Source organism: Podarcis muralis, chromosome 9 (assembly GCF_964188315.1).
Source record: "Podarcis muralis chromosome 9, rPodMur119.hap1.1, whole genome shotgun sequence".
Classification (NCBI taxonomy): Eukaryota; Metazoa; Chordata; class Lepidosauria; order Squamata; family Lacertidae; genus Podarcis; species Podarcis muralis.
Window position 1 is genome coordinate 4,260,925 of NC_135663.1, and position 25,140 is coordinate 4,286,064.

At 49.0% G+C, this 25,140-nt stretch overlaps 1 protein-coding gene across 1 annotated transcript; it reads left to right on the plus strand.

Annotated features, from left to right (window-relative positions):
- Positions 1–1,652: 1,652 nt before the first annotated feature.
- SMYD5 (SMYD family member 5) lies at positions 1,653–22,099 on the plus strand. The gene is made up of 13 exons (XM_028744328.2): positions 1,653–1,979; positions 4,534–4,642; positions 6,720–6,856; positions 8,172–8,293; positions 10,212–10,281; positions 12,577–12,681; positions 13,545–13,607; positions 14,697–14,767; positions 16,844–16,950; positions 18,147–18,203; positions 18,632–18,726; positions 20,881–20,951; positions 21,585–22,099. The coding sequence occupies exons 1-13, from the start codon at positions 1,884–1,886 to the stop codon at positions 21,733–21,735; spliced, it is 1,254 nt and encodes a 417-aa protein (XP_028600161.2). The 5' UTR covers positions 1,653–1,883; the 3' UTR covers positions 21,736–22,099.
- The last annotated feature ends 3,041 nt before the right edge of the window (positions 22,100–25,140 follow it).

Genomic DNA, 25,140 nt, shown 5'->3' on the forward strand with positions numbered 1-25,140 from the left:
TCTTCCATTCTCAAACGGTGCTCTGATCCTTCCCCCCCCCCCCCCCCCCCCGCGTTTATGGTATTTTAGGTAAACTGGGATAATTCTGTGGACTGTTTTATTATTATTGATTATCCTCCACAATGGCTCTGCTCTGCCTCCAGCGTCAGAGGCGGCAATGGAAACCGCAGGAGGGGAGAGATATGGCTTGTGGTCGAATCCTGCTTGCAGGCTTCCCACAAACATCTGGCTGGCCACTGTGAGAACAGGATGCCATTGGCCTGATCCTGCAGGCTCTCCCTATGTTAAGCTTGCAGTCCACCAGCCCCACCCGCCTCTCCCCACAAGGATACTGGATGCACTGCTCCACGTCCCCAGCCACAAGGAGGCGCCAATCCCACGCCATCACCCCGGCGCAGAATTTGCTTCGGAAATGGGTACAGTGTTAAGAGACAAAGGAGGTTTCTCTCTCCCCGCCCCCCTTGCCATTGAGTGTTCAGAAAATAATAAAATAAAATTGGGAGGCCAGTCCTGCAGATGGCACACCTGCTTCCAACTCTGGTTGGCATCTGTCTCGCCAGCGGGGGTGTCAACTGGAATAAAATATTGAGGGGGGCAGGAAAGCAACACCCATCATAGTACAAGACATGGCACATGCAAACTATTTGAATGACAATGCCCATCAACTTGGGAAGGGGGGGACAAATATTTTATTGGGGGGTGGCTGAAGGGACCCCGGCCACTAGGAGTTGGCGGTGTTAATGGAGAAATCTGAGGGCTCCCTTGGACAAAAAACAAGGACACCAGCCAGGAATACCAGAGCAAAACAGCAGCCAGTAGGCTTGGTCTTTATTGAGGACTGTCGCGACAGGACTCCCACCTGGCACAAGGTGGAACAAGATGGAAGCCCTGAACAAAAGAGCCCCCAAACTTTTATTAGCTGATAATCCCCATGTTACACCCCCCAAACTACATCACTAATACCGTACATCATGGTTACATCATGAAAGGGGAAGTCTGGTGGCAGTAACCTGAGCATCCTGGATCCCTTGGTTCCCCTTGTCCTCCACCAAACACCCATCAAGTGTAACAAAAAAGATATTTACATTTCCCTGTTTCCCAGCCAAGTTAATCACACCCGTTTGTCTTCATCTGGGTTTGTTATTTCTGGAATGGCTACCTGTCTGGCCCTCAGGTATCAGGATGCCAGGGATTATCCCTCAGGCAGAGGGGCTGCTGAGGAGCTGAGCTCACATGTCTATATGAATTTCTGAAGTTTTCCCTGTAAGCCAGTACATAGATACATTGATCAGTGAATTCTTACATTTGGTATCGTGCAGCAAAGGCCCTTTGAATAGACAGGAAGAAACTGTGATGAAGTGTTTTGTGGGGACAAATCACAAAAGTGATTGTGCTGATTTTGGTAGTGGGCTGCATGTGCATGATATCTGCTGGAGGGGCACCCCCCCAACCTATACATAAATTCCTGCAACAGCAGCTATGGATCGGGAGACAATGGAGGGCTGCGCATTTAAGGATGAAGCACTGCGGTTGTCTGCAAGGGCTTCCCACGCAGCGGGGTGGATTCTGACAGCCTACATGTCACTTTTGCAGGCAGCTTTCTCTGGGCGGGGCCTCGGGCCCGGCAGCAGCAGCAGTAGCCTCTTGCCCTCCCCTACCTCGCAGGGTTGTTGTTGCGGGGAGCCAGCCAAACCCGGGCGGAGCGCCGGGCGCGCCGCCTGGCGCTCCTTTGCAGGGAAAGGCCGGCCAGCGACGCAACGGGAACGCAAAGCTGAAATCCCGACGGGCAAACCGAGCTGCGATCCCTCCCTCCCGCGATTGCAATTGCATTTCTTGCTCCTCCTCCTCCTCCTCCTGGCGGGCAGGGTCAGAGTTGGGCCAAGATGGCGGCTCCCATGAGTGACACGTTCTCCTTTTGTATGGACCCCGCCGGCCAAGCCCGCCGCGCCCTGGAGGTGCGATTCATCAGCAACGTCAAGGTGAGCAAAAGGGAGCCGCTCCCTGATTCCCCCCCCCCCGCACCTCCTCCTGCTGCGGATCCAGTGGATCCTCCTCTGCTGCAGGGAAGGCGATCTCCTCCCTCCCTCTCCCCGCTGCCAGATCCTGCGGGGAAACGCAAGGCTGCAGCGACTGGCTGCTGTGCGCGCTTGCGAGGGACCAAACCCTCCAATGCGCCCAGGGCGCAAAGCGGCCTCCGTTGCGCGCGGATCGGGGGTGTCAGGATGCCGGCCTGCCGGGCGGCGGGGCCGGCTTCGGAGCAAAGATGCGCAGGGCGGGGTGTCTGCAGAGATGCGGGCTCCCGGGGCTGGATCCGGCCGGGTTTCCCCACGCGCAACCACGCCCGGGCCGCCGCCACATCAGCTGAGATACTGCCATCCTGGGGTGGGGCGTTGGATCGCTTTCCGATCTGGCGATGGTGCCAGCTTGCCCAAAGGTGGGAGGGAGCCTCCAGTGAAATCGGCGGGACTTGCTCCCGAGTAACCCCGCTTGAGCGCTAGCATGCGGGGAGAGCTAGGTCCTGCTTCTTGGGAGCATCGTGGGCGCCTGGTTGGGGACAGGATGCTGGGCTAGGGCGGGAGGGGCTTTGGCAAGGCTTTTTCCTTGGGCAGGCTGTGGCTTTTGATTCGGACGGGGCAAATTGATCTCTGCTGGGCTGGTAGCCAGGATGGGGCCATGGGATCCCGGTTTCTGGAAGCCGCAGGAGGACAGAGGGCTCTTGTGCCCGAATCCTGTTTGCTGGCTCTCTGCAATGAGCAACTGGTTGGCCCCTGTGAGCTCAGGGTGCTGGCCTAGGTGGGCCCCTTGTGGCCGGATCAAGTTGCAGGACTCTGTTGCAGAGACCCCTCGTGGATTACCTCCTAATATGTTTTTGATTTTGCCAAACGGGGATTTTAATAAACCAATTTTATTGCACGAAACAAATCCACATTATTTTGATCCATTCCCGCAGGGCCACTGAAAGGCATAGGGCCCATAGGCTGATACAACATATAACACTGGTCTCCCAGTACATTTCCGAGTACAATTCAGAGTGTTGGTGCTGATCTTGAAAGCCCTAAACAGCCTCCGCCCAGGATACCTGAAGGAGTATCTCCACCCCCATCATTCAGCCCAGACGCTAAGGTCCAGCTCTGAGGGCCTTCTGGCATTTCCCTCCCTGTGAGAAGCCAAGTTACAGGGAACCAGGAAGAGGGCCTTCTCGGTGGCGGCACCTGCCCTGTGGAACACCCTCCCACCAGATGTCAAAGAGAAAATAACGACCAGACTTTTAGAAGACACCTGAAGGCAGCCCTGTTGAGGGAAGCTTTTAATGTTTAATAGGTTATTGTATTTTAATATTCTGTTGGAAGCCACCCAGAGTGGCTGGAGAAACCCAGCCAGATGGGCGAGGTATAAATAATAAATTACCGGTATATTATTATTATTATTATTATTATTATTATTATTATTATTATGCCTACTCTGCCATGTTGCTGTGAGCAGGGAGAAGAGGCCTGCCTCCTTTACGGTAGCGACTAACCTGAATGTCTTTAAAAGAAGAATAGACCAAATCATGGAAGATAAGAGGCTAACTGAGGCCAGTAGCCGCCATGGCAATGTGGGGGCTGTGCACCTCTGAATGCTGTTTGCAAGGAATCACAAGTGGGCACACAGCCCATTAGAATAACTGAACCGTTGAGTTGGAAGGGATCCCGAGGGTCATCTAGTCCAACCCCCTCTAATGCAGGAATCTTTGCTCAACGTGGGATTCGAATCCATGACCCTGAAATTAAGAGTCTCATGCTCTACAGACTGAGCTATCCCAGAGGGAGAAATGTGTATTGTGTTTACCACGATTATCATCTGCTGTTGGGGCACAACTGGCGTTCACTGGGTGAAGACCGCTAATAAGAAGCCCAGATAATCTGGATCAGACCAAATTGGGGCAGGTGCCCATTTACCCTGGTGTGCTCTCATCTTTGGGCTGCCAGTGTGTGTTACGGATTATTTTCACGACTCGTCGGGGTACGGTAGGGCGGCCATTCGTCTCCACCCAGATGATGTCGTAACTGAGTATGTGCTTGAACCTCTTTGAAGAGGAGCTGGCCTCAGCAAGGAATCCAAGCTCCTTGTCTGTACCTGGTCGCCTGGAGCTGTTTCTTAGCTCGCCCCAGCCGACCAGGCAACCGCTGGTTCCATGTTTTGCTTCTCTTCCTCCTTCCCGCTGCCCTCCTGTCTCCAAATCAAGCTTATTATTATTATTATTACTACTACTACTACTACTACTACTACTACTACTACAGTGGATGTTTGGGTTGTGAACATGATCTGTGCGGGAGGCACATTCACAACCTAAGAGTCTGTGCATGCGTGGGTCACAATTTGGTACTTCTGCACATGTGCAAAGCACGATTTAGCGCTTCTGCGCATGTGCAAGCGCCGAAACCCGGAAATAACCATTCCGGTACTTCTGGGCTCGGCGCGGTACACAACCCGAAGCATCTGTAACCCGAGGTATGACTGTATTATCTTTTGTTATGTCGATGTTAAAAGGGCAAAGGACTCTTCGCCACCAGAAACATCAAGAAGGGGGAAACGATTTTCGTCGAGAAGCCGGTGGTGTCTGCCCAGTTCCTCTGGAATGCCCTGTATAAATATAGAGGTGAGCAGACTGGCACTCTCAGTCCATTTGGGGAGAAGACATTGCATTGTTGAATACAAGTGTGCATTGGGGTGTGTGCATATATCTCTCTGTGTTATCTAGAAATTGGACTACAGTGATACCTCGGGTTAAGTACTTAATTCGTTCCGGAGGTCCGTTCTTAGCCTGAAACTGTTCTTAACCTGAAGCACCACTTTAGCTAATGGGGCCTCCTGCTGCTGCTGTGCCGCCGGAGCCCGATTTCTGTTCTTATCCTGAAGCAAAGTTCTTAACCCGAGGTACTATTTCTGGGTTAGCAGAGTCTGTAACCTGAAGCGTATGTAACCTGAAGCGTATGTAACCCGAGGTACCACTGTATATCCCACGCTGTTCTGGAAGGGGGTTCCACGGGACTTGCATTTCATCTCCTCCCCCTGTGTACCCCCAAAATCTGCTCCAGAGGATCCACCGGTCCCTACGCTGCAGATCCTGAGGGTGTGCAGCTGAGGGGCTGAAGAGGGCAGGGGAGAAAGAGGAAATTCCTGTGTGCGCAGAGAAGTCCTTTAGAGCTGCAGCTTGGATACTCACCTAGTCCAGCCTCTGCAATGCAGGGGTAATTTAGGATAACCTAAGATACTGTCCCATTGTCCCATACTGTAGGACGCGGGTGGCTCTGTGGGTAAAACCTCAGCGCCTAGGACTTGCCGATCGAAAGGTCGGCGGTTTGAATCCCCGCGGCAGGGTGCGTTCCCGTCGTTCGGTCCCAGCGCCTGCCAACCTAGCAGTTCGAAAGCACCCTCGGGTGCAAGTAGATAAATAAGGACCGCTTACCAGCGGGAAGGTAAACAGCGTTCCATCTGCTGCACTGGCTCGCCAAATGCAGCTTGTCATGCTGGCCACGTGACCCAGAAGTGTCTGCGGACAGCGCTGGCTCCCGGCCTATAGAGTGAGATGGGCGCACAACCCTAGAGTCTGTCAAGACTGGCCCGTACGGGCAGGGGTACCTTTACCTTTTTACCTTAAGATACTGTAAGGACTTCGGTATCCTGTGTTGCATACCTTGTATACCTTTGGTTATCTGGTGCCCTGAGCAAGGACAAAATTTGGCCCACACACAACCCCCCCCCCCCAATTTTTTTCTTCTTCTTTTCGACATAATTCCTTTTGGTACACTTGCTTTTTTTAATGGACCGCCTCAGTACATACCTGTATAAATACAGGTATTACTGTATTGGCCTGAATATAAGCCGCAGCTGCCAATAAGCCACACCTTTAAAATTCAAGACAAAAAAGACAGTCCCCGAATATAAGCCGCTCCCTTAAAATTGGGTTACAGGCTGAAAATCGCTGCGGTTCGTGGAATTGTAACTCCGCGCCAATTTAAGCCTTTGGTCTTGCAAGCCCACAAAAGTTACCATATACAGGGGTACCTCAGGTTAAGTACTTAATTTGTTCTGGAGGTCCGTACTTAACCTGAAACTGTTCTTAACCTGAGGTACCACTTTAGCTAATGGGGCCTCCTGCTGCTGCTGTGCCGCTGGAGCCCGATTTCTGTTCTCATCCTGAAGCAAAGTTCTTAACCTGAAGCACTATTTCTGGGTTAGCGGAGTCTGTAACCTGAAGCGTATGCAACCTGAGGTACCACTGTAGTTGCTAAAATCGCAAATCGCTATTCAGTTGCTACAATTCCACAGGTGCTTACACCCGCAAATGGCAAATGAACAGTCTCAAGCTTGCAAATCGGCAATAAAACTTTTTTTGCTCCGTTTTACTGTGTGTTTCAGCAGCGATATCGTAAAAGCCGATTTTTGTAAGGTCGCGAATTTAAGCTATGCGGGATCCATTCCAATCCTGCTTCTGCTCCGGTCATGGGACCGAGACGGCTCTGGTCGCCCTAACAGATGATCTCTGCAGGCAGCTGGATCGAGGCGGGTCGGGGCTGCTGATTTGCAACCCGAGCATCCACCTTATTTACTTTGCAATAAAAATTCTTTAAATAAATAAAAAAAAGGAAAGGAAAAAATGCCCCTTCTGTTGTTTTACATTCCCAGCACTTACTTTCCTTCATGGCTCTTTTCTCACCCCATCTCCCCTCCAGCCTGCGACCATTGCTTGCGAGCGCTGGAGACGGCGGAAGAGAATGCGCAGAGGCTGCTGGGGAAACCCCAAGCCCTTCCTCACCCGGAGCAGTGCAGCATTCGGAAGGAGCTCCACCAACACTGCCCCGCTTGCCAAGTAAGTAGGAGGCAGGCGGATCGCGTCCCCTCGCATGGCCTGGGAATCTCGGTCGCCTTTCCCTGCCTGCCGAAGGGCTGTGCCAAAGGGGGGGGGGGGAGTCCCCTTCGATGACAGCTGTGCTTCGCCTCCTATTGCTCCTTAGGCGGCTTATTCTTATATCCTCCTCTTTATTTTATTTTCCTTTCTTTTTTTTTCTTTTTTTTTTGGCTTAAAAAAAAATTATACAGAGCAAAACAAAGAAGCCTAAATTAACATTGCCTTCTACCGATAAGAAATAATAATAACTATTAGGATAATGAAAATACTAAAAGTACATTCACTTCCCCTTTTGAACTTCTATTCTGGTTACGATATATTACTATTCTATAAGAATCTATTATATCCTTTGCTGTCCCATATATTATTTTCTTTCCCAAATTCAACCTAACCCTCCCCTCCTCCCCACTGCTTCCCTTCATCTGTGTGAGATCTTCCCATCATAACATATATATATTTTCTAGTTGCTTTGATGAAATAGAGTAACTTGAAAACTGATAAATTATAATTACTTCTTTTGTCCTTACACGCTTAACAATTGCCTGTTAAGAGTTCTGCTTTAACACCATATTTCTTCGTATATTCCCCTATTCATTCCCATTCTGTGTAGAATTTTTGATTGGAGCAGCCCCTGATGGATGCCTTATTTTTGCCATCTTGGCAAACTCACAAATGTTAACTTGCCATTGTGTCATTTGTGGTACTTTTTCTGTTTTCCAATATTTTGCCATAAGTATTCTTACTGCTGCATTTATATACAGTGGTGCCCCGCAAGATGAATGCCTCGCAAGACGAAAAACCCGCTAGACGAAAGGGTTTTTTGAGTCGTTCCGCAAGACGAATTTCCCTATGGGCTTGCTTCACAAGACGAAACGTCTTGCGAGTTCTTGCGAGTTTGTTTCCTTTTTCTTAAATCCGCTAAGCCGTTAATAGCCGCTAATAGCCGCTAAGCCGCTAATAGCCGTGCTCCGCAAGACAAAAAAACCGCAAGACGAAGAGACTCGCGGAACGGATTAATTTCGTCTTGCGAGGCACCACTGTACAAAAATATATTCCTTTTGTCTTTGGGTATGTTGTTTGTCAATGAACTCAATTAGTATGACACTGGTTGTTGTTTTTTGAAACAGAGCTCCTGAGCTCCTCATGTATCTCGTTCCAAAATTGTCTTACCACCTTACACCCCCCACCACATATGGTATAATGTCCCCACCTCTTTCTTGCAATTCCAGCAGAGATTTGGATGCTTTTAAATTTTTTTGCTAATTTTACTCCTTAGGTGGCTTATTGCAGCGCAGAGTGCCGCCAGCTTGCCTGGGAACAGTATCACCAGGTTTTGTGCCTGGGGCCGTCCAGGCAGGACCCCAACCACCCGCTCAGCAAACTGCAGGAGGCCTGGAGGTATTTATTTCTCATTTTTGAGGGGGGTTTTTTAACCTCGTGTTCTGATGTCGCAAACCGCCCTGAGACGTACGGATGAAGGGCGGATATATAGTTATATATAACTATTTTTATTAAACAATTTCAACATAACAAATTATCAGTCCAAATAATCAATCACATTATTTTCCCCCTTCCCCTCCCCATCCCTCCCTCAGCTCCCCTCTCTGATTTCTTTACACATATTGTTCTCTGCATGTTATAAAATTGCACATATCCTTGCCTTGTCTATCATATGTTCAACTGATAAATTTGTGGATGTTTCTTCAAAACCTGCCAAGGAGTCCAGATCATTTTGTTGCCTTTTCAGATAATTTGTAAAAAAGTTCCCATTCTTCCTTGAAGTCACGATTGTCCTTATCACACAGTTTGTATGTCAATTTAGCCAATTCCGCATAGTTCAGTTTTTCTTGCCATTGTTCTTTCGTTGGGATTTCCTCATTCTTCCATCCTTGTGCTAGCAAGACTCTTGCCGCTGTTGTGTTGTTGTTGTTGTTGTTTAGTCGTTTAGTCGTGTCCGACTCTTCGTGACCCCCTGGACCAGAGCACGCCAGGCACTCCTGTCTTCCACTGCCTGCCGCAGTTTGGTCAGACTCATGTTTGTAGCTTCGAGGACACCATCCAACCATCTCGTCCTCTGTCGTCCCCTTCTCCTTGTGCCCTCCATCTTTCCCAACATCAGGGTCTTTTCCAGGGAGTCTTCTCTTCTCATGAGGTGGCCAAAGTCTTGGAGCCTCAGCTTCAGGATCTGTCCTTCCAGTGAGCACTCAGGGCTGATTTCCTTAAGAATGGAGAGGTTTGATCTTCTTGCAGTCCATGGGACTCTCCAGAGTCTCCTCCAGCACCATAATTCAAAAGCATCCATTCTTCAGTGATCAGCCTTCTTGATGGTCCAGCTCTCACTTCCATACATCACTACTGTTGCCGCTGTTGTAGCATACATAAATAAGTTCTTTATTTTTCTTGGCAGATCTATGCAGATTTAATAAATAATAAGAAATAGACTTTTTCTGTCTGCAGAGAGGACTTGGGGGTATAAAAGTGGGGGATTAAAAAAAAATATCAGGCTGCAGGGCTTAGTTGCCTAGATTAGCCAGTTTAGAAGCCTTCTGGTTGACTGGAAAGGTGTGCCCCTATTGCCTGGATGAATGGGGCATCGGGGATTTAAAGAACAATTATTATTCCTGAAAAACCCACAACTGTACATGCAGCATCTGAAAACAAAATATAGTCTTCGCCTTTTAGAATCCTCCAAAATACCTTGGGGGTCATGTGCTCTTAGCCTCTAGCCTTCTCGGCTGAGGCAGCAAATCGGCTGCTACAACACCCCTGAAAGGTGGGCCAGGCAGCTTAAATAACTCTATTATTATTATTATTATTATTATTATTATTATTATTATTATTCCCTATTGTTTGTTTGTTCGGTCGCTTTTTGCCATTGCAACTGAAAGCTGCTTTGGGGTGGGGAGGAGGGGGGTTTATTGGTTTGTGCTGTTTTTATTATGCATTTTGCATTATTTTGTATTCTGAATTCTACAGATGAAGGGCAGTATGCAGTTTTCTTTTTAAAAAAATATTACAAAAGAAAATGCACAGAAAAAAAGCAGAGAGGAGGAAATTCTAAGGGCAAGGACTTCCTTTGCAGATATTTGCAAGATGCTGTGGGAGCCGGTTTTGGCTGAATAGTGCGGGGGGGGGGAGCTAATAATAATTAGGATTTAATAATAATAATAATAATAATAATAATAATAATAATAATAATAATACCTCCAGTTAATTATTATTTGAGGAAGATTCTGCTAGGGCTAGAGCACTCTGCTTCCCCCCTCTGTTTCGTCTGTGATTATGTGAATAAGAAATCCCTTTCCTTCTATTCCAGGAACATCCATTACCCGCCTGAGACTTCGAGCATCATGCTCATGGCCAGAATGGTTGCAACTGTCAAGCAGGTTTGTGGCACCCCAAGATCTGTGGCTTTGTGTGAGTGTCTGGAGGAGGGATGGCGGCTATCAGACTGAGGTTGAATCCTGACAAGACAAAAGGACTGTTTTGGGGGGACAGGAGGCAGGCAGGTGTAGAGGATTCCCTGGTCCTGAATGGGGTAACTGTGCCCCTGAAGGACCAGGTGCGCAGCCTGGGAGTCATTTTGGACTCACAGCTGTCCATGGAGGCGCAGGTCAATTCTGTATCCAGGGCAGCTGTCTACCAGCTCCATCTGGTACGCAGGATGAGACCCTCCCTGCCCGTGGACTGTCTCACCAGAGTAGTGCATGCTCTGGTTATCTCCCGCTTGGACTACGGCAATACGCTCTATGCGGGACTATCTTCAAAAGTGACCCAGAAACCACAGCTAATCCAGAATGCGGCAGCCAGACTGGTGACTGGGAGCGGCTGCCGGGACCACATAACACCGGTCTTGAAAGACCTACACTGGCTCCCAGTACATTTCTGAGCACAATTCAAAGTGTTGGTGCTGACCTTTAAAGCCCTAAACGGCCTCGGCCCAGTATACCTGAAGGAGCGTCTCCACCCCCATCGTTCTACCCGGACGCTGAGGTCCAGCGCCGAGGGCCTTCTGGCGGTTCCCTCACTGCGAGAAGCCAGGTTACAGGGAACCAGGCAGAGGGCCTTCTCAGTAGTGGCACCCATCCTGTGGAACGCCCTCCCACCAGATGTCAAAGAGAACAACAACTACCAGACTTTTAGAAGACACCTGAAGGCAGCCCTGTGCCAGGAAATTTTTAAGGTCTGATGTTCTATTGTGTTTTTAAATATCAATCAATCAATCAATCAATCAATCAATATTACGGTCCAGAGACCCAACAAATTGTTACAAAGCAATGCACAATTCAGACAGCCTACCACCAGGTCAAACAAGTATTTTGTTCAGACTTAAAGATAGGGATCATTGGTTCTTGCAACCACCGATAAAAACTTTGCCACTGCTAATGTTCTAGCATTTGACCGGTCTTCCAATAGGAACCTGACATAGTGAGCCTCTGAATTTCCCGGGAAAGGTACCAGCAAGGGTAATAACAGTTCAGCCCTGGCTTGCTCGTTTTTCGCACAGTGCAGCAAAATATGTTTTATGGAATCGGTGTCTTGGGCACACCAGCAAAGTCTGTCCTTGTAGGGAACTCCTCTCAACCTGCCATCCAACACAAATTTTTAAATATTTTGTTGGAAGCTGCCCAGCGTGGCTGGGGCAACCCAGTCATCTGGGCAGCATATAAATAAGAAAATTATTTGGCTTTAAAGAAAGGCTAGGTCTGGGCGAGCTTTTTTGGCTCCCAAGGGCCACAGTCCCTCTTGGGTGAGCTTCCGAGGGCCGCATGGCAATAGTGGGCAGAGCCAGAGTTGTGACTTCCGCCTTAGTATGGCCGGCCGCATTCCAGCAAACACCAGAGAGATGTGCACACACATTGACCCTCACTCTTCCGCCCAGGCAAGCAGGAGACACGAGCCGTCATTCCTGCGTTTCAGGGGGTTGGAATAGAAGACCGCTGGGGGTCTCTTCCAAGTCTACAGTGCTGAGATTCTGCGATTCTTGCAGTTCAGGGGATGCATCCACCCACGGAGGACCTTACGGTCTTCAGATAAAAACATATTGGAGATCCCGGGCCACAGGGAGGTTAGGCTGGCCTCAACCAGAGCCAGGGCTTTTTTGGCTGTGGCCCCGACTTGGTGGAATGCTTTATCACAAGAGACTAGGGCCCTGCGGGACTTGACATCTTTCCGCAGGGCTTGCAAGACAGAGCCATTCCACCAGGCCTTTGGCCAAGACACAGTCTGACCCCTTCCTTCGGTAATCCTCACAGAACTCCAGCCCAATGGTTGCCATTAAATTCTGAATTGATTTTAGAATGAATTGATTTTGGAATGTATTTCAATTAATTGATTGTGATTTTATGTAAACTGTGTTACTTTTATTGTTGTTAGCCGCTCTGACCCCGGCTTCGGCGGGGGAGGGCGGGATATAAATAATCTTTATTATTATTATTATTATTATTATTATTATTATTATTATTATTTATCCCAACCTGGCCAAAGCATGCAAGGAGAGCAGCGGGGGAGCGTGCCGGGGGGGGCCAGGTGAAGATCCCTGAAGGACGGTGGTTCCCCACTCCTTGTCTAGACAAAGGGGGAGGGGTCTTTCAACATCTTCTTGCCTCGGTTGTTCCCCAGAAGCTCGCCGCATCGAGAGAAGTGGAAGCCGATATATATTTTATTTTGTTTCCTTGCAGGCAAAGGACAAAGACTGGTGGATCAAACTCTTCGCTCAGTTCTGCAGCAAAACAGCCAACGAGGAAGAGGAGATCGTCCACAAACTCCTGGGGGATAAATTTAAGGTTGGGAACCCTGTGATAACGGAAGGGATGGTCTTCTGCGGGCTGGTGAGCCGTTCATTTGCGGCGGGGCTGGACTAGATGACCCTTGGGAGTCCCAGCTCTTTGGTTCTGTGACCCTGGGGTTCTTTCTTTCTGCCCAGTCTCCTTTGACCCAAAGGAAGCATCGTAATCTTAATCCTGCGCCTACCTCCCCTGTGCATGTGCAGTGGTCGGTAGAAACCAACCTGTGGTTTCCATTATCTTGATAATGTGATTAGCCTACGGAACTCCCTGCCACCAGAGGCAAGGCTGCCCACCAAACCTGGATGGCTTTGAAAGAGGATTGGACAAATCCATGGAGGAACAGAGGGCTATTCATGGCCACTAGCCACAATGACTATATGCCCCGGCCGTCGGAGGCAGCGATTCTTCTGAATATCAGTTGCTGGAAACCACAGGAAGGGGAGAGGGCTCTTGTGTTCGAATCCCCCTTGCGGGTTTCCTGCAGGCATTGAACTGATTTTATAATGAAGTGATTTTAGAATACTGTATTATTTTACTGTTGTTAGCCGCTCTGAGCCCAGCATCGGCTGGGGAGGGCGGGATATAAATAAAGTTTTATTTTTATTTTATTATTATTATCTGGTTGGTCCCAGGATGCAGAGCTCCTGGCCTGATCCTGTTCTTATCTCAAATTTCAGTAAAAGCACATTTCTGTTAGGACTCCAGAGAGAAGTGTGGGCAGGATCTCATGGGCTGGCAGTTGATGGGAGTTCAAAACAGCCAGAAGGTTCGAGAAGGTTGCAGGGACAGAATCAAGCATGGACTTGTTTCCATTATTCCTAGCGTTGAATGACTTGTGATCTTCTCCTCCACCCCTCCAGGGCCAGCTGGAAGTCCTGCGCGTACTTTTCACCGAAGCCCTTTATGACGACCATCTCAGCAGGGTAAAGCCAGAATTTTTTGTAGCTGGGAGGAGTTCCCGGCTCCAGGTTTCTCCTTTAGCGGGGGCTGAAATAGATGCCCTTTGGGAAGTTTTCTGGATCTGTCTGAGTTTCCCCAGCCACTTTGGGTGGCTCCCAATTGAGTGTTAAAAGCATCAAACATTAAAAACTTTCCAGTACAGGGCTGTCTTCAGATGTCTTTTAAAGATAAGGTAGCTGCTTATTTCCTTCACAACTAAAGGGAGGGCGTTCCACAGGGCGGGCGCCACCACCGAGAAGGCCCTCTGCCTGGTTCCCTGTAACTTGGCTTCTCACAGTGAGGGAACTGCCAGAAGGTCCTCGGAGCTGGACCTCAGTGTCCGGGCTGAACTATGGAGTGGAGACGCTCCTTCGGGTTTACTGGACCGAGGCCATTTAGGGCTTTAAAGGTCAGCACCAACACTTTGAATTGTGCTCGGAAACGTACTGGGAGCCAATGCAGATCTCTCAGGACCAGTGTTATGTGGTCCCGGCGGCCGCTCCCAGTCACCAGTCTAGCTGCCACATTCTGGATTAGTTGCAGTTTCCAGGTCACCTTCAAAGGTAGCCCCATGTAGAGCGCATTGCAGTAGTCCAAGCGAAAGATAACTAGAGCATGCACCACTCTGGCAAAACAGTCTGCAGGCAGGTAGGGTCTCAGCCTGCGCACCAGATGGAGCTGGGAGACAGCTGCCCTGGACACAGAATTAACCTGCGCCTCCATGGACAGCTGTAAGTCCAAAATGACCCCCAGGCTGTGCACCTGGTCCTTCAGGGGCACAGTTACCCCATTCAGGATCAGGCAGTCCCGCACACCTGTCTGCCCCCTGTCCCCCAAAAACAGTACTTCTGTTTTGTCAGGATTCAACCCCAATAGGCAGGGAGTTGTCTGAGGGCAGCCACTGAGAAGGCCCTGTCCCATGTCCCTACCAAGTGTCCCTGTGAGGGTGGTGGGAACGAGAGATGGTGGGCTCCCCTATTCTACTCCTCTAGTCCCAGGAGGGACTCAGCATCTGGGGCAGGGACGCTGTTTACCACCTCCATTTAACTCTCTTTTCTATCTTCTCCTGGCAGTGGTTCTCCCCGGAAGGTTTCCAGTCGCTGTTCGCCCTCGTCGGCACCAACGGACAGGGGATAGGAACCAGGTAAGTTCAGTTGGATTTTAGCCTCTCCCTGCAACTCCCCTGGGTGCTCTGGGGGTTAATTAGGACTTAGCGGAATACATCTACTTCATAGACACCGAGAGACAACAGGACTGCTCAAGGTGCCCCGACTATAAAATTGGAGAAATCGGGAGATATATAGCCGCACCAGCAGCATATCTCTTCTTTCTCGTATCCAAAAATGCAAGAAGGGCCTTTACACTCACCAGAAGCTCGGCTCTGCCCTCTCCGGTCCTGCAAGGATCCTTCAAAAAAGTCCCATATGCTCAGAGACTTTGCGCCTGTTCATTGGGGGAGATAGGAAGCCCAGAGCACTTGTTCTTTAGATGTCCCTTTTATGAAGAGGCACGTAGCGAGACCATTGATCCCCTACTGGTGAGGCTCACTGACCTCCCAGAAAAACAAAAATTTGACCTTCTTCTGTTAGGAAAAGATCATAAGACGACCCGGATGGTCGCCAGATTCTGTGTACAGATCTGTAGGCGCAGACCGTCCCCCGACTCAAAATAGTTCGTGAAGAAAATCCCCAAACTCGGTTTCATGGGTGACTCTGGGTCATCTCTCTGCGGTAGCCTATCTTAAAGTTTTAAGTGTCTATATGCTTATCACGGGACGCGGGTGGCGCTGTGGGTTAAACCACAGAGCCTAGGACTTGCCGATCAGAAGGTCGGCGGTTCAAATCCCTGCGACGGGGTGAGCTCCCGTTGCTCGGTCCCTGCTCCTGCCAACCTAGCTGTTCGAAAGCACATCAAAGTGCAAGTACATAAATAGGTACCGCTCTGGCGGGAAGGTAAATGGCATTTCCGTGTGCTGCTCTGGTTCGCCAGAAGCGGCTTAGTCATGCTGGTCACATGACCCGAAAGCTGTACGCTGGCTCCCTCGGCCAGTAAAGCAAGATGAGTGCCGCAACCCCAGAGTCGGCCACGACTGGACCTAATGGTCAGGGGTCCCTTTACCTTTACCTATCGCATTTATAAAATTTAAATTTATTGTTATACATTGTTTTAGCTGTTTGTTTTCTTTCTGGGAATGTACGCCCGAGTGTGTTTTATAAGCTGGTCTCCGACCGTAATAAATTATCTAAAAGCCAGACCTAACTTTGTGGTCTGAGGAACTAGTCAGAAGGGCTGTAGATCAAGGGCAGATCACCTGCTTTTCATTGAGAAAGTCCCTGGTTCCTTCCCCTTGCCTGAACCCTGTAGAGTCCCTGCCAGTCCTGATAGACAGTACTGAGGTAGTAATAAGAATCTCAGGTGAGATTCTTGTGCAGTGGAAGTTGCTGCTGGTACCAGTCGCCACCTGGAAGCAGAGAAAGGTTCAGATAGCTTGCTGCTGCAGAAGATAAGGCTCAGCAAAACAGTTCTGGACATAGATAGATACAGCTTGTAGGCTTCTCCAGATACAGATACATACAAAATGTCTCTGTTGCTCTAAATAAGTTCAGCCGTTCGAGACGTAACGTTGGACAAGTAACACCGACTGGCTAGCAGACTGACTCACAGGCTGAGCTGGGGCAGCCCAGTCAGCTGGGCAGCATATATATGAAAAATACCAGTTAGCGCTACAGTCCTTGCTTGGGGTGAGTGGAACTCAGTGGCTCGGATATTCCCCTGTTGAAATCACGTTTTAGCCGCTATGAAGTCACCATGAAGACACCATTGGCCCTCTACCTCAGTCGCTCTTCCCCGCCGCCTGCAAAATGGGTATAACGGTGTTGGCCTACCTTTTAAGGCACTGCCATTGTGGTGCCCTCTTAGGACCACAACTCCCACAATCCCTGGTCGTTGGCCATGCTGACCCGGACCAATGGGAGCTGTCTGGATAGGGGCACCGTGTTGGCTACCCCCGTTTTCAGTGGAGGCGTCCTATGGATTGCCGCAAATCCTTTAGACATCCCAGAGTTGGAGGTGTGATTTGTGGCGTGCCCCGGCCCAGCGAAATGAGGGCGCTTTTGGTGGTGGCACCCCGAAGGCAATTCCTTGCCAGCCCCCACAAAGAGGAAGACTCTATAAATGGAAGGAATTGATGCCATCTGTCTCTCTCTCTGGCACCACCCAGCTCCTTGAGCCAGTGGGTCCACGCCTGTGACGCCTTGGAGTTACCCCCCCAGGAGCGAGAGCAGTTGGACACCTTCATAAACCAGCTGTACAAGGACATAGAGAGAGGTCAGTGAATGGGAAATTGGGGGCCTTGGAACGACTGGGGGGCCGTGCCTTCATGGGTGGGAGGTGCCCAACGCCCTTGGTTGTGGCGGTGTCGTCATGTGCCTGGCATCAGTGGCATAGCATGAGGGGAGCCAGAGGGACTGTTGTCCCGGGTGCAAAATTTGGGAAGCATGTGCAAATTTTCAAAAGAAAAAAAAATAAAACGCTCCATGGGTTTAAAAACAAACAAGCAGTGTAAAAACTTCACAAAATAAATAAAAATAATAAAATAAACCCCCTCCACCATCACTCCCGCTTCCTGGATCTGATAGTGGTCTTGCCCCGGGCACTGGCATCCCATGCTATGCCACTGCCTGGCATCACCGAGGAACTGGTAAGGATGCTGAACTGTGTTGAGTCCATGCATGGCTCACCTCCAGGCCCTTTCTGCTTTGGAGAGCAGAAGACCAGGCATTGCAGGATCAGGCCAAAGATCCATTTGTTGTTTTGCCTGATAGGCTGGGTGCTTGATCTTCTCCAACACTCTGGTGAAGCAGGATCGAACCTTGACGTCGCCCAGGGATGGGTGGGAGGAAGAGGACTACCTTGAGTCCCTTGGGTGAAAATAATAAAGTTGATGAAAATAATAATAATTTATTATTTATACCCTGCCCATCTGGATGGGTTTCCCCAGCCACTCTGGGCAGCTTCCAGCAGAATATTAAAATACAATGATTCTTCAAATGTTAAAAGCTTCCCTAAACAGGGCTGCCTTCAGATGTCTTCTAAAAGTCGGATAGTTGTTAATTTCTTTGACATCTGATGGGAGGGCGTTCCACAGGAAGGGCGCCACCACCGACAAGGCCCTCTGCCTGGTTCTCTGCAACTTCGCTTTTTGCAGCGAGGGAACCGTCCGGGCAGAACGATGGGGGTGGAGATGCTCCTTCAGGTATACTGATAGAATCCTAGAGTTGGAAGGGGCACCCGGGGTTATCTAGTCCAACCCCCTTCAGTGCAGGAATCGCAACTCAAGCCTCCCTGACAGACGGCCATCCAACCTCTGCTTAAAAACCTCCAAGGATGGAGAGTCTATACCACGACTCATGTGAGGGTCATACTGTGCCTGATTCCTGCATTTAGGGTTTTCTTTGGGAAAGGGGGATTATTAAGAGACGGACATTGCCTCTCATATCTTCTTTCCTCCCTCTTTGATTTAGAGACAGGGGAGTTTCTGAATTGCGAAGGGTCTGGCCTCTACATGCTGCAGAGTTGCTGTAAGTATCAGGGGAGGAATAATCTGCCCAAACACTTTATAGAATCGAGTGGGAAGGGCACCCAAGGGTCATCTAGTCCAACCCCCTGCAATGCAGGAATCTCATCTGAAGCATCAATGACAGATGGCCATCCGACATCTGCTTAAAAACCTCCAAGGAAGGAGAGTCTGCAACCTCCTGAGGGAGAACATTCCCCTGTTGAACAGCAGAAAGTTCATCCTGAAGTTGAGTCAGAATCTCCTTCCTTGTAACATGAAGCCACGGGTTCGAATCCTACCCTCTGGAGCAGGAGAAAACTAGCTTGCTCCATTCTCCACGTTGCAGCCCTTGAGATATAGAAGATGGCTCTCATATTTCAAAAAATATATATATCACACAGGAAATTGTTCCTTGAAGCTCATGGCTGCTCTGCTTGCTTCCTTCCTCAGGTAACCACAGCTGCATCCCCAATGCCGAGACCTCGTTCCCGGATAACAATTTCCTCCTGCACCTGACGGCCTTGGAGGATATCGGGCCGGGAGAGGTGAGAGCCCTGGAGGCTGTGGGGTGGCCCTTTGGAAACCGGTAGGGCAGGGGTCCAGGAGACCAACACTAGGTGGCGCTAGAGGACATGCAGCCTCCTCTTCTTCCCGGATGAGTTCTGCAACGGCAAGCTGAAACTTAAGGAGGAGGAGTGTCACAGTCCGATCTACGGGCAATCAAAGTCCTGGCGGAGGATGTCAGGACCGGGGGCAAGATGGCAGGGTGGGAGCAGGAACGAGAGTCCAGAGGCCAGGGGTCCGAGGGTCAGGAAGCAAGGAATCACGAAGTCAGGGGTCCGAGGATCAGGAAGCAAGGAGTCACGAAGTCGGGTCCGAGGGTCAAGAAGCAAGGAGTCACAAAGTCAGGGGTCCGAGGGTCAGGAAGCAAGGAGTCACGAAGTCGGGTCCGAGGGTCAAGAAGCAAGGAGTCACAAAGTCAGGGGTCCGAGGGTCAAGAAGCGAGGAGTCCCAAAGTCAAGGGTCTGAGGATCAGGAAGTAAGAAGCCAAACGCAGCAAGGCAGGAAACGTGTTGCTGTGGCAAAGAGCCGAAGGGAAATGCTGACCTTATATCCCTTCCCAGCTCTTGCCACCAGGTGCAGTGAGTTACCAATCGGCCTCACCTGAGTGGCCGCGGCTTGCCTCTTCAGAACAAACTTAGGAAGGCCCCAGTCCTGCGAAGGCCTACTGGTCCCAGGGCCTGGCTCCTATACGGACACCAGACAAGGAGGAAGCTGATGGGCCTTGGGCTGGTGGTTAAGTAAGAGCGAGAGAAAGAGAGAATGAGTTCCATAAGGGACCCCAAGGGTCATCTAGTCCAACCCACTGCAATCAGCCATGGGTTCAAGGCCCGTGATGGACAAAAGATTCCTGCGGGGCAGAGGTTTGGACTGGAGGACCCTGGAGGGGGGCGTCCCTTCCAACTCTACAATTCTGTGATTCTAAGCTAGAATGAGGTGGGCGGGCTGGTGTCTCAGTCTCCTAAATGGACCAGTCTCCAGGAGGTGAGAGGGGCCTGAGTGTTTGAGCCCTGTTGCAAAAAATTGGGCATCTCCTGAGCTGGGACGTGTCCCAAAGTTAGGATTGGTTAACGAAAATCTGGGACACAGTATGCTTGCTGAAGCTTATGGTTAAGTATGTTGAGAATCAGAGAGCAAGAGAATGCCTTTATCGGTTTTTTAATTTTATTTTTTTTAACATCTTCATTGAAAATTCAAACGTACATAATTATATGTGCACTAAACATGGTGAGATGTAAATAAATGAGAGAAAAAGAAAGAGAGAAACAGAACCCATGTAGAAGGGAAAATAAAGGGGAGAGGAATAAACAAACTATATATTTTACAAAGTTGTTATTGTACTTCACCAGATCTTAACCTATTACAGTATTTGTAAGAATCGAATCCAAAAGAATACCTTTATTGTGTTTATTTTTTATTATTATTATTATTATTATTATTATTATTATTATTATTATTATTATTATTTACTAGATTTACATACCGCTCTTCATCAAAAGACCTCAGGACGGTTCACAAGATAAAAACACAAATAAAAAGAGAAACCACCAAACAATAACAAAACAGAATATTATTATTTTTATAATGCACTTTTTATTATGTACAGGAGCAATAAGGCACAGCATAACGCAAATCTGTTTGTGCTACTTGGAAACGTGTGATATTAAATTATCTTGGTATGGGAATTTGTTCCTATGCGCTCAGTTCTAGATATTCCCTTCTGCTTTTATTTAATTTAGTATCTGTGACTATGTTTCATTATGTTTTATTATAAATAAACACGGTATTTTTCCATGTATAAAACGACCCCTATTTTTTGAACCCAAAATCGAGAAATAAATAATTGCATCATTCCGTGTATAAGATGACCACCAATTTTAAACTATGGGAAAAATATAGTCTTATACACGGAAAAACACAGTATATGTTTGTTTGTTTTTAATTTAAAGCTGGATAGAAAAAAGATGAAATAACCTACAAAGATAAACATCAAGTAGCAAGTTCTTTTTTAAAGATAGAAATTGAAAAGGAAATAGGTAGAGGAGTATACACAGAGGTTTAAAAAGAAATGTTGGGCATGCCACTCTGTTTGGGTCAACGTTTGCCTTCAATGTGTGCCATTCCTTATTCCCGAATAGGAGATCTGCATCAGCTACTTAGACTGTTGCCAACGAGAGCGAAGCCGCCACAGCCGCAACAAGACCCTCCGGTAAGCCTGGGCATCAAAGTTTGATGCCAACGGATGCCAACATAATATTGGGAGAGGCCCTGGGCAGGGGGAGCAAGAGGCCCAAACAGGACTAATTTAGCCAGCTAGCCCTGGTGATCATCTAATGTTTATTGGATGGATTTCCCCCCTAAATTGATTTTGAATTCTGAGTTTACAGTGGTACCTCTGGTTATGTACTTAATTTGTTATGGAGGTCCGTTCTTAACCTGAAACTGTTCTTAACCTGAAGCACCACTTTAGCTAATGGAGCCTCCTGCTGCTGCCACGCCGCCGGAGCACGCTTTCTGTTCTCATCCTGAAGCAAAGTTCTTAACCCGAGGTACTATTTCTGGGTTAGCGGAGTCTGTTACCTGAAGCATATGTAAACCGAGGTACCACTGTATTGTTATTCAGGTTTTATACTGTATTTTATGCTGGGTTTTTTGCATCAATTAAGTGTTTTAAATTTGTTGTTAGCCGCCCTGAGCCCGGTTTTCTGAACCGGGAAGGGCGGTGTATAAATAAAAATTTATTGTTATTATTATTATCACGTGTCGGGAGGATAACAAACTGAAATCACCGCCATCGTAACCGCCACCCACCTATTTCTCCCCCTCCTCTGCCCCCTTCCAGGGAAAACTACCTGTTCGTTTGCTCCTGCCCCAAGTGCCTGGCACAAGCCAACGACCCGGACGTGACGTCGGAAGAGGAGGACGAGGAGGAGGAAGAAGTTGAAGGGGAGCCGGACGACGCAGAACTGGAGGACGAGATGACGGACGTTTGACCCCGGGGGCTGGGCTGGGGGTTTCTCTCTGGAGACGGCGGCAGCGGCTTGGGAAGCAGGTTCCTGGACTCGTGAGCGGCCAGTGCCGGCAGCCGAGCGAAGGGCAGAGATTTCGCCAGGACGCGATGCAAAGAGTCTGTCCCTTTGGGAAAAGTGTGCCCCATTTACTGACGCCTCCCCTCTCTGCATTGTATCAGAGCTGTTAACCCACCCCCAAAGAGGGCCGGATCTTCCCCGCCAATTGCCATGGGGCAGTTCTCCAACACCCTCCAAGCCTGTGGGGCAGAGGGGCACAGGCTGAAAGAACCCCTTGACCACCATTTTGCCACTTGCCTGGGTACAGTAAAACGATTTGCAACGCAAAGAGCGGCTTTTGTGTTTACGCGGTGGGAAAGGGGAATAAGGGAGAGGATCTTGCCCAGGGGTCAGCAGGGGTCCACTGTCCCTCAGACCTTGTCGGGGGCCAGGCTATACAGTGGTACCTCGGGTTAAGTAATTAATTCATTCTGGAGGTCCGTTCTTAACCTGAAACTGTTCTTAACGTGAAGCACCACTTTAGCTAATGGGGCCTCCTGCTGCCGCCGGAGCACAATTTCTGTTCTCATCCCAAAGCAAAGTTCTTAACCCAAGGTACTATTTCTGGGTTAGCGGAGTCTGTAACCTGAAGCATATGTAACCCGAGGTACCACTGTACTTTATCTGGAGTTGTGTGGGGGTTTTTTGTTTTTACTTTAACAGTCATCACTAGTTTCCTCCTAAGCTGGTTCTTAGCAGTTTGGGGGCCTGGCTACATTCCTACATACAGTGGTGCCTCGCAAGACGAAATTAATCCGCTCCGCGAGTCTCTTCATCTTGCGGTTTTTTCGTCTTGTGAAGCACGGCTATTAGCGGCTTAGCGGCTATTAGCGGCTTTAAGAAAAAGGAAACAAACTCGCAAGAACTCGCAAGACGTTTCGTCTTGCGAAGCAAGCCCATAGGGAAATTCGTCTTGCGGAACGACTCAAAAAACGGAAAACCCTTTTGTCTAGCGAGTTTTTCGTCTTGCGAGGCATTCGTCTTGCGGGGCACCACTGTACAGTGGTACCTTGGGTTAAGTACTTAATTCATTCCAGAGGTCTGTTCTTAACCTGAAACTGTTCTTAACCTGAAGCATCACTTTAGCTAATGGGGCCTCCTGCTGCTGCTGTACCACTGGAACACAATTTCTGTTCTCATCCTGAAGCAAAGTTCTTAACCTGAGGTACTATTTCTGGGTTAGCGGAGTCTGTAACCTGAAGCGTATGTAACCCGAGGTACCACTGTATTTTGAAAAGAAAAAAAAATGAACGAATTCCTATGCCCCACAAATAACCCAGAGATGCATTTTAAATAAAAGCTCACATTCTACTCATGTGAAAACACGCTGATTCCCGGACCGTCCGTGGGCCGGATTGAGAAGGCGATTGGGCCGCATCCGGCCCCCGGGCCTTAGCTTGCTTACCAACGCTCTTGCCTTTTGTTCTGGGTTAAAACTAAGGAAATGTGTTTCCACAGGGGCAAATGTCAAGTTCTGCACTTAGCTGGGAAGAACCAGTTGCGCAATTATAAGATTGGGGGGGGGGGTACCTGGTTTGCCAGTGGTAAAATATGAAAAGGATCTAGGGGTCTTAGTGGACCACAAACATGAGTCAACAGTGTGATGCAGCAGCAGAAAGGAAAGGTAAAGGTACCCCCCTGCCCGTACGGGCCAGTCTTGACAGACTCTAGGGTTGTGCGCTCATCTCACTCTAGAGGCCGGGAGCCAGCGCTGTCCACAGACACTTCCGGGTCACATGGCCAGCATGACGAAGCTGCTCTGGCGAACCGGCACCAGCGCAGCACACGGAAACGCCGTTTACCTTCCCGCTATAAAGCAGTACCTATTTATCTACTTGCACTTAGGGGTGCTTTCGAACTGCTAGGTGGGCAGGAGCTGGGACTGAACGACGGGAGCTCACCCCGCTGCGGGGATTCAGAACCGCCGACCATGCAATCGGCAAGTCCTAGGCGCTGAGATTTTACCCACAGCGCCACCCGCGTCCCTGTGCAGCACCAGAAAAAGCTAATGCTATTCCAGGCTGCATCAACAGAAGTCTAGTGTCCAGATCAAGGGAAGGAATAGTCCCACTCCATTCTGCCTTGGTCAGACCACACCTGGAATACTGTGTCCAGTTGTTACTATTATTAATAATAATAATTTATTATTTCTACCCCGCACATCCGGCTGGGTTTCCCCAGCCGCTCTGGGCGGCTTCCAACAAAAGATTAAAAATACATTAAAACATCAGTCCTTAAAAACTTCCCTAAACAGGGCTGCACAATTTTTAAGTTCTGGGCACCACAATTTAAAAAGGATGTTGACAAGCTGGAAAATAGGCAGAGGAAGGTGACCAAGATGATCAAGGGTCTGGGAGCCAAGCCGTATGAGGAATGGTTGAAGGAGCTGGATATGTTCAGTCTGGAAAATAATCAGAATTTTAGAGTTGGGAGGGACCCAAGGGTCATCTAGTCCAACCCCCAGCAATGCGGGAATAGTTCTTTGCTGTTTTAACAGAGCAATAAGAAGCTAGTTTTCAAGGGTTTTTGTGTGTGTGTTGTAGGTAGGGCAGAGCTTATACCCTGGGACAGCTCAGTGGGTACAGCCTGAGACCCTTTGTCTCAGAGTCGTGGGTTTGAATCTCACGCTGGACAAAAGATTCCTGCACTGCAGGAGGGTTGGACTAGATGATCCTTGTGGTCCCTTCTAATTCTCTTATTCTATGAGTCTACCTGGGGTAAACTGAGACCCATGAAGCAGGTTTGTGGGAGCGGTGGATCAGATTATTTGTGGGGCGCTGTGATTTCATAGGACGTGACAATTCTGGTGTGTCCCGATTTTTGTTTCTTTTCAAAACCAAGTTTCTAGTCCTCATCGAGGGAGAAAAGGAGCCCAGCTTCAGGGAAGTCTCATTTGTCAGGAGCTTTATGAAAAGTTTCATGACTCCCAACAGGACCTATAGCTGCTAGATCCAGCGCATGAACAAATTATTATCGCCGTGTCCTCTCCAATAGCCCTTAACTCAGGGCGATCAGCTGGCAACTGGTCTCTCCTCAGGTCCTTCACTCACTTCTTCACACGGTGGAGCCAATATCATTTCCCAAATCCCAATATCATTTCCCAGACAGGAGTGCCTGGCGTGCTCTGGTCCTTGGGGTCATGAAGAGTCGGACGCGAGTAAACGACTAAACAACGACAAAATCTTTCTTGCCATTATTCTCTCGGATTTGAGAACATGGTGCCCTCAAACATCACTGTGAGAACACCGGGGCAGCGGGGTTGGACTAGATGACCTGATGGGGTCCCTTCCAACTAAGATTCTATGACCACCACCCCTTGGCAGCTGCGGA

Coding starts and splice junctions, on each gene's coding strand:
- SMYD5 (XM_028744328.2), top strand. CDS start 1,884: ATGGCGGCTCCCATGAGTGACACGTTCTCCTTTTGTATGGACCCCGCC. Junction 14,768..16,843: donor GGACAGGGGATAGGAACCAG/GTAAGTTCAGTT, acceptor GGCACCACCCAG/CTCCTTGAGCCAGTGGGTCC. Junction 18,204..18,631: donor CTACATGCTGCAGAGTTGCT/GTAAGTATCAGG, acceptor TTCCTTCCTCAG/GTAACCACAGCTGCATCCCC.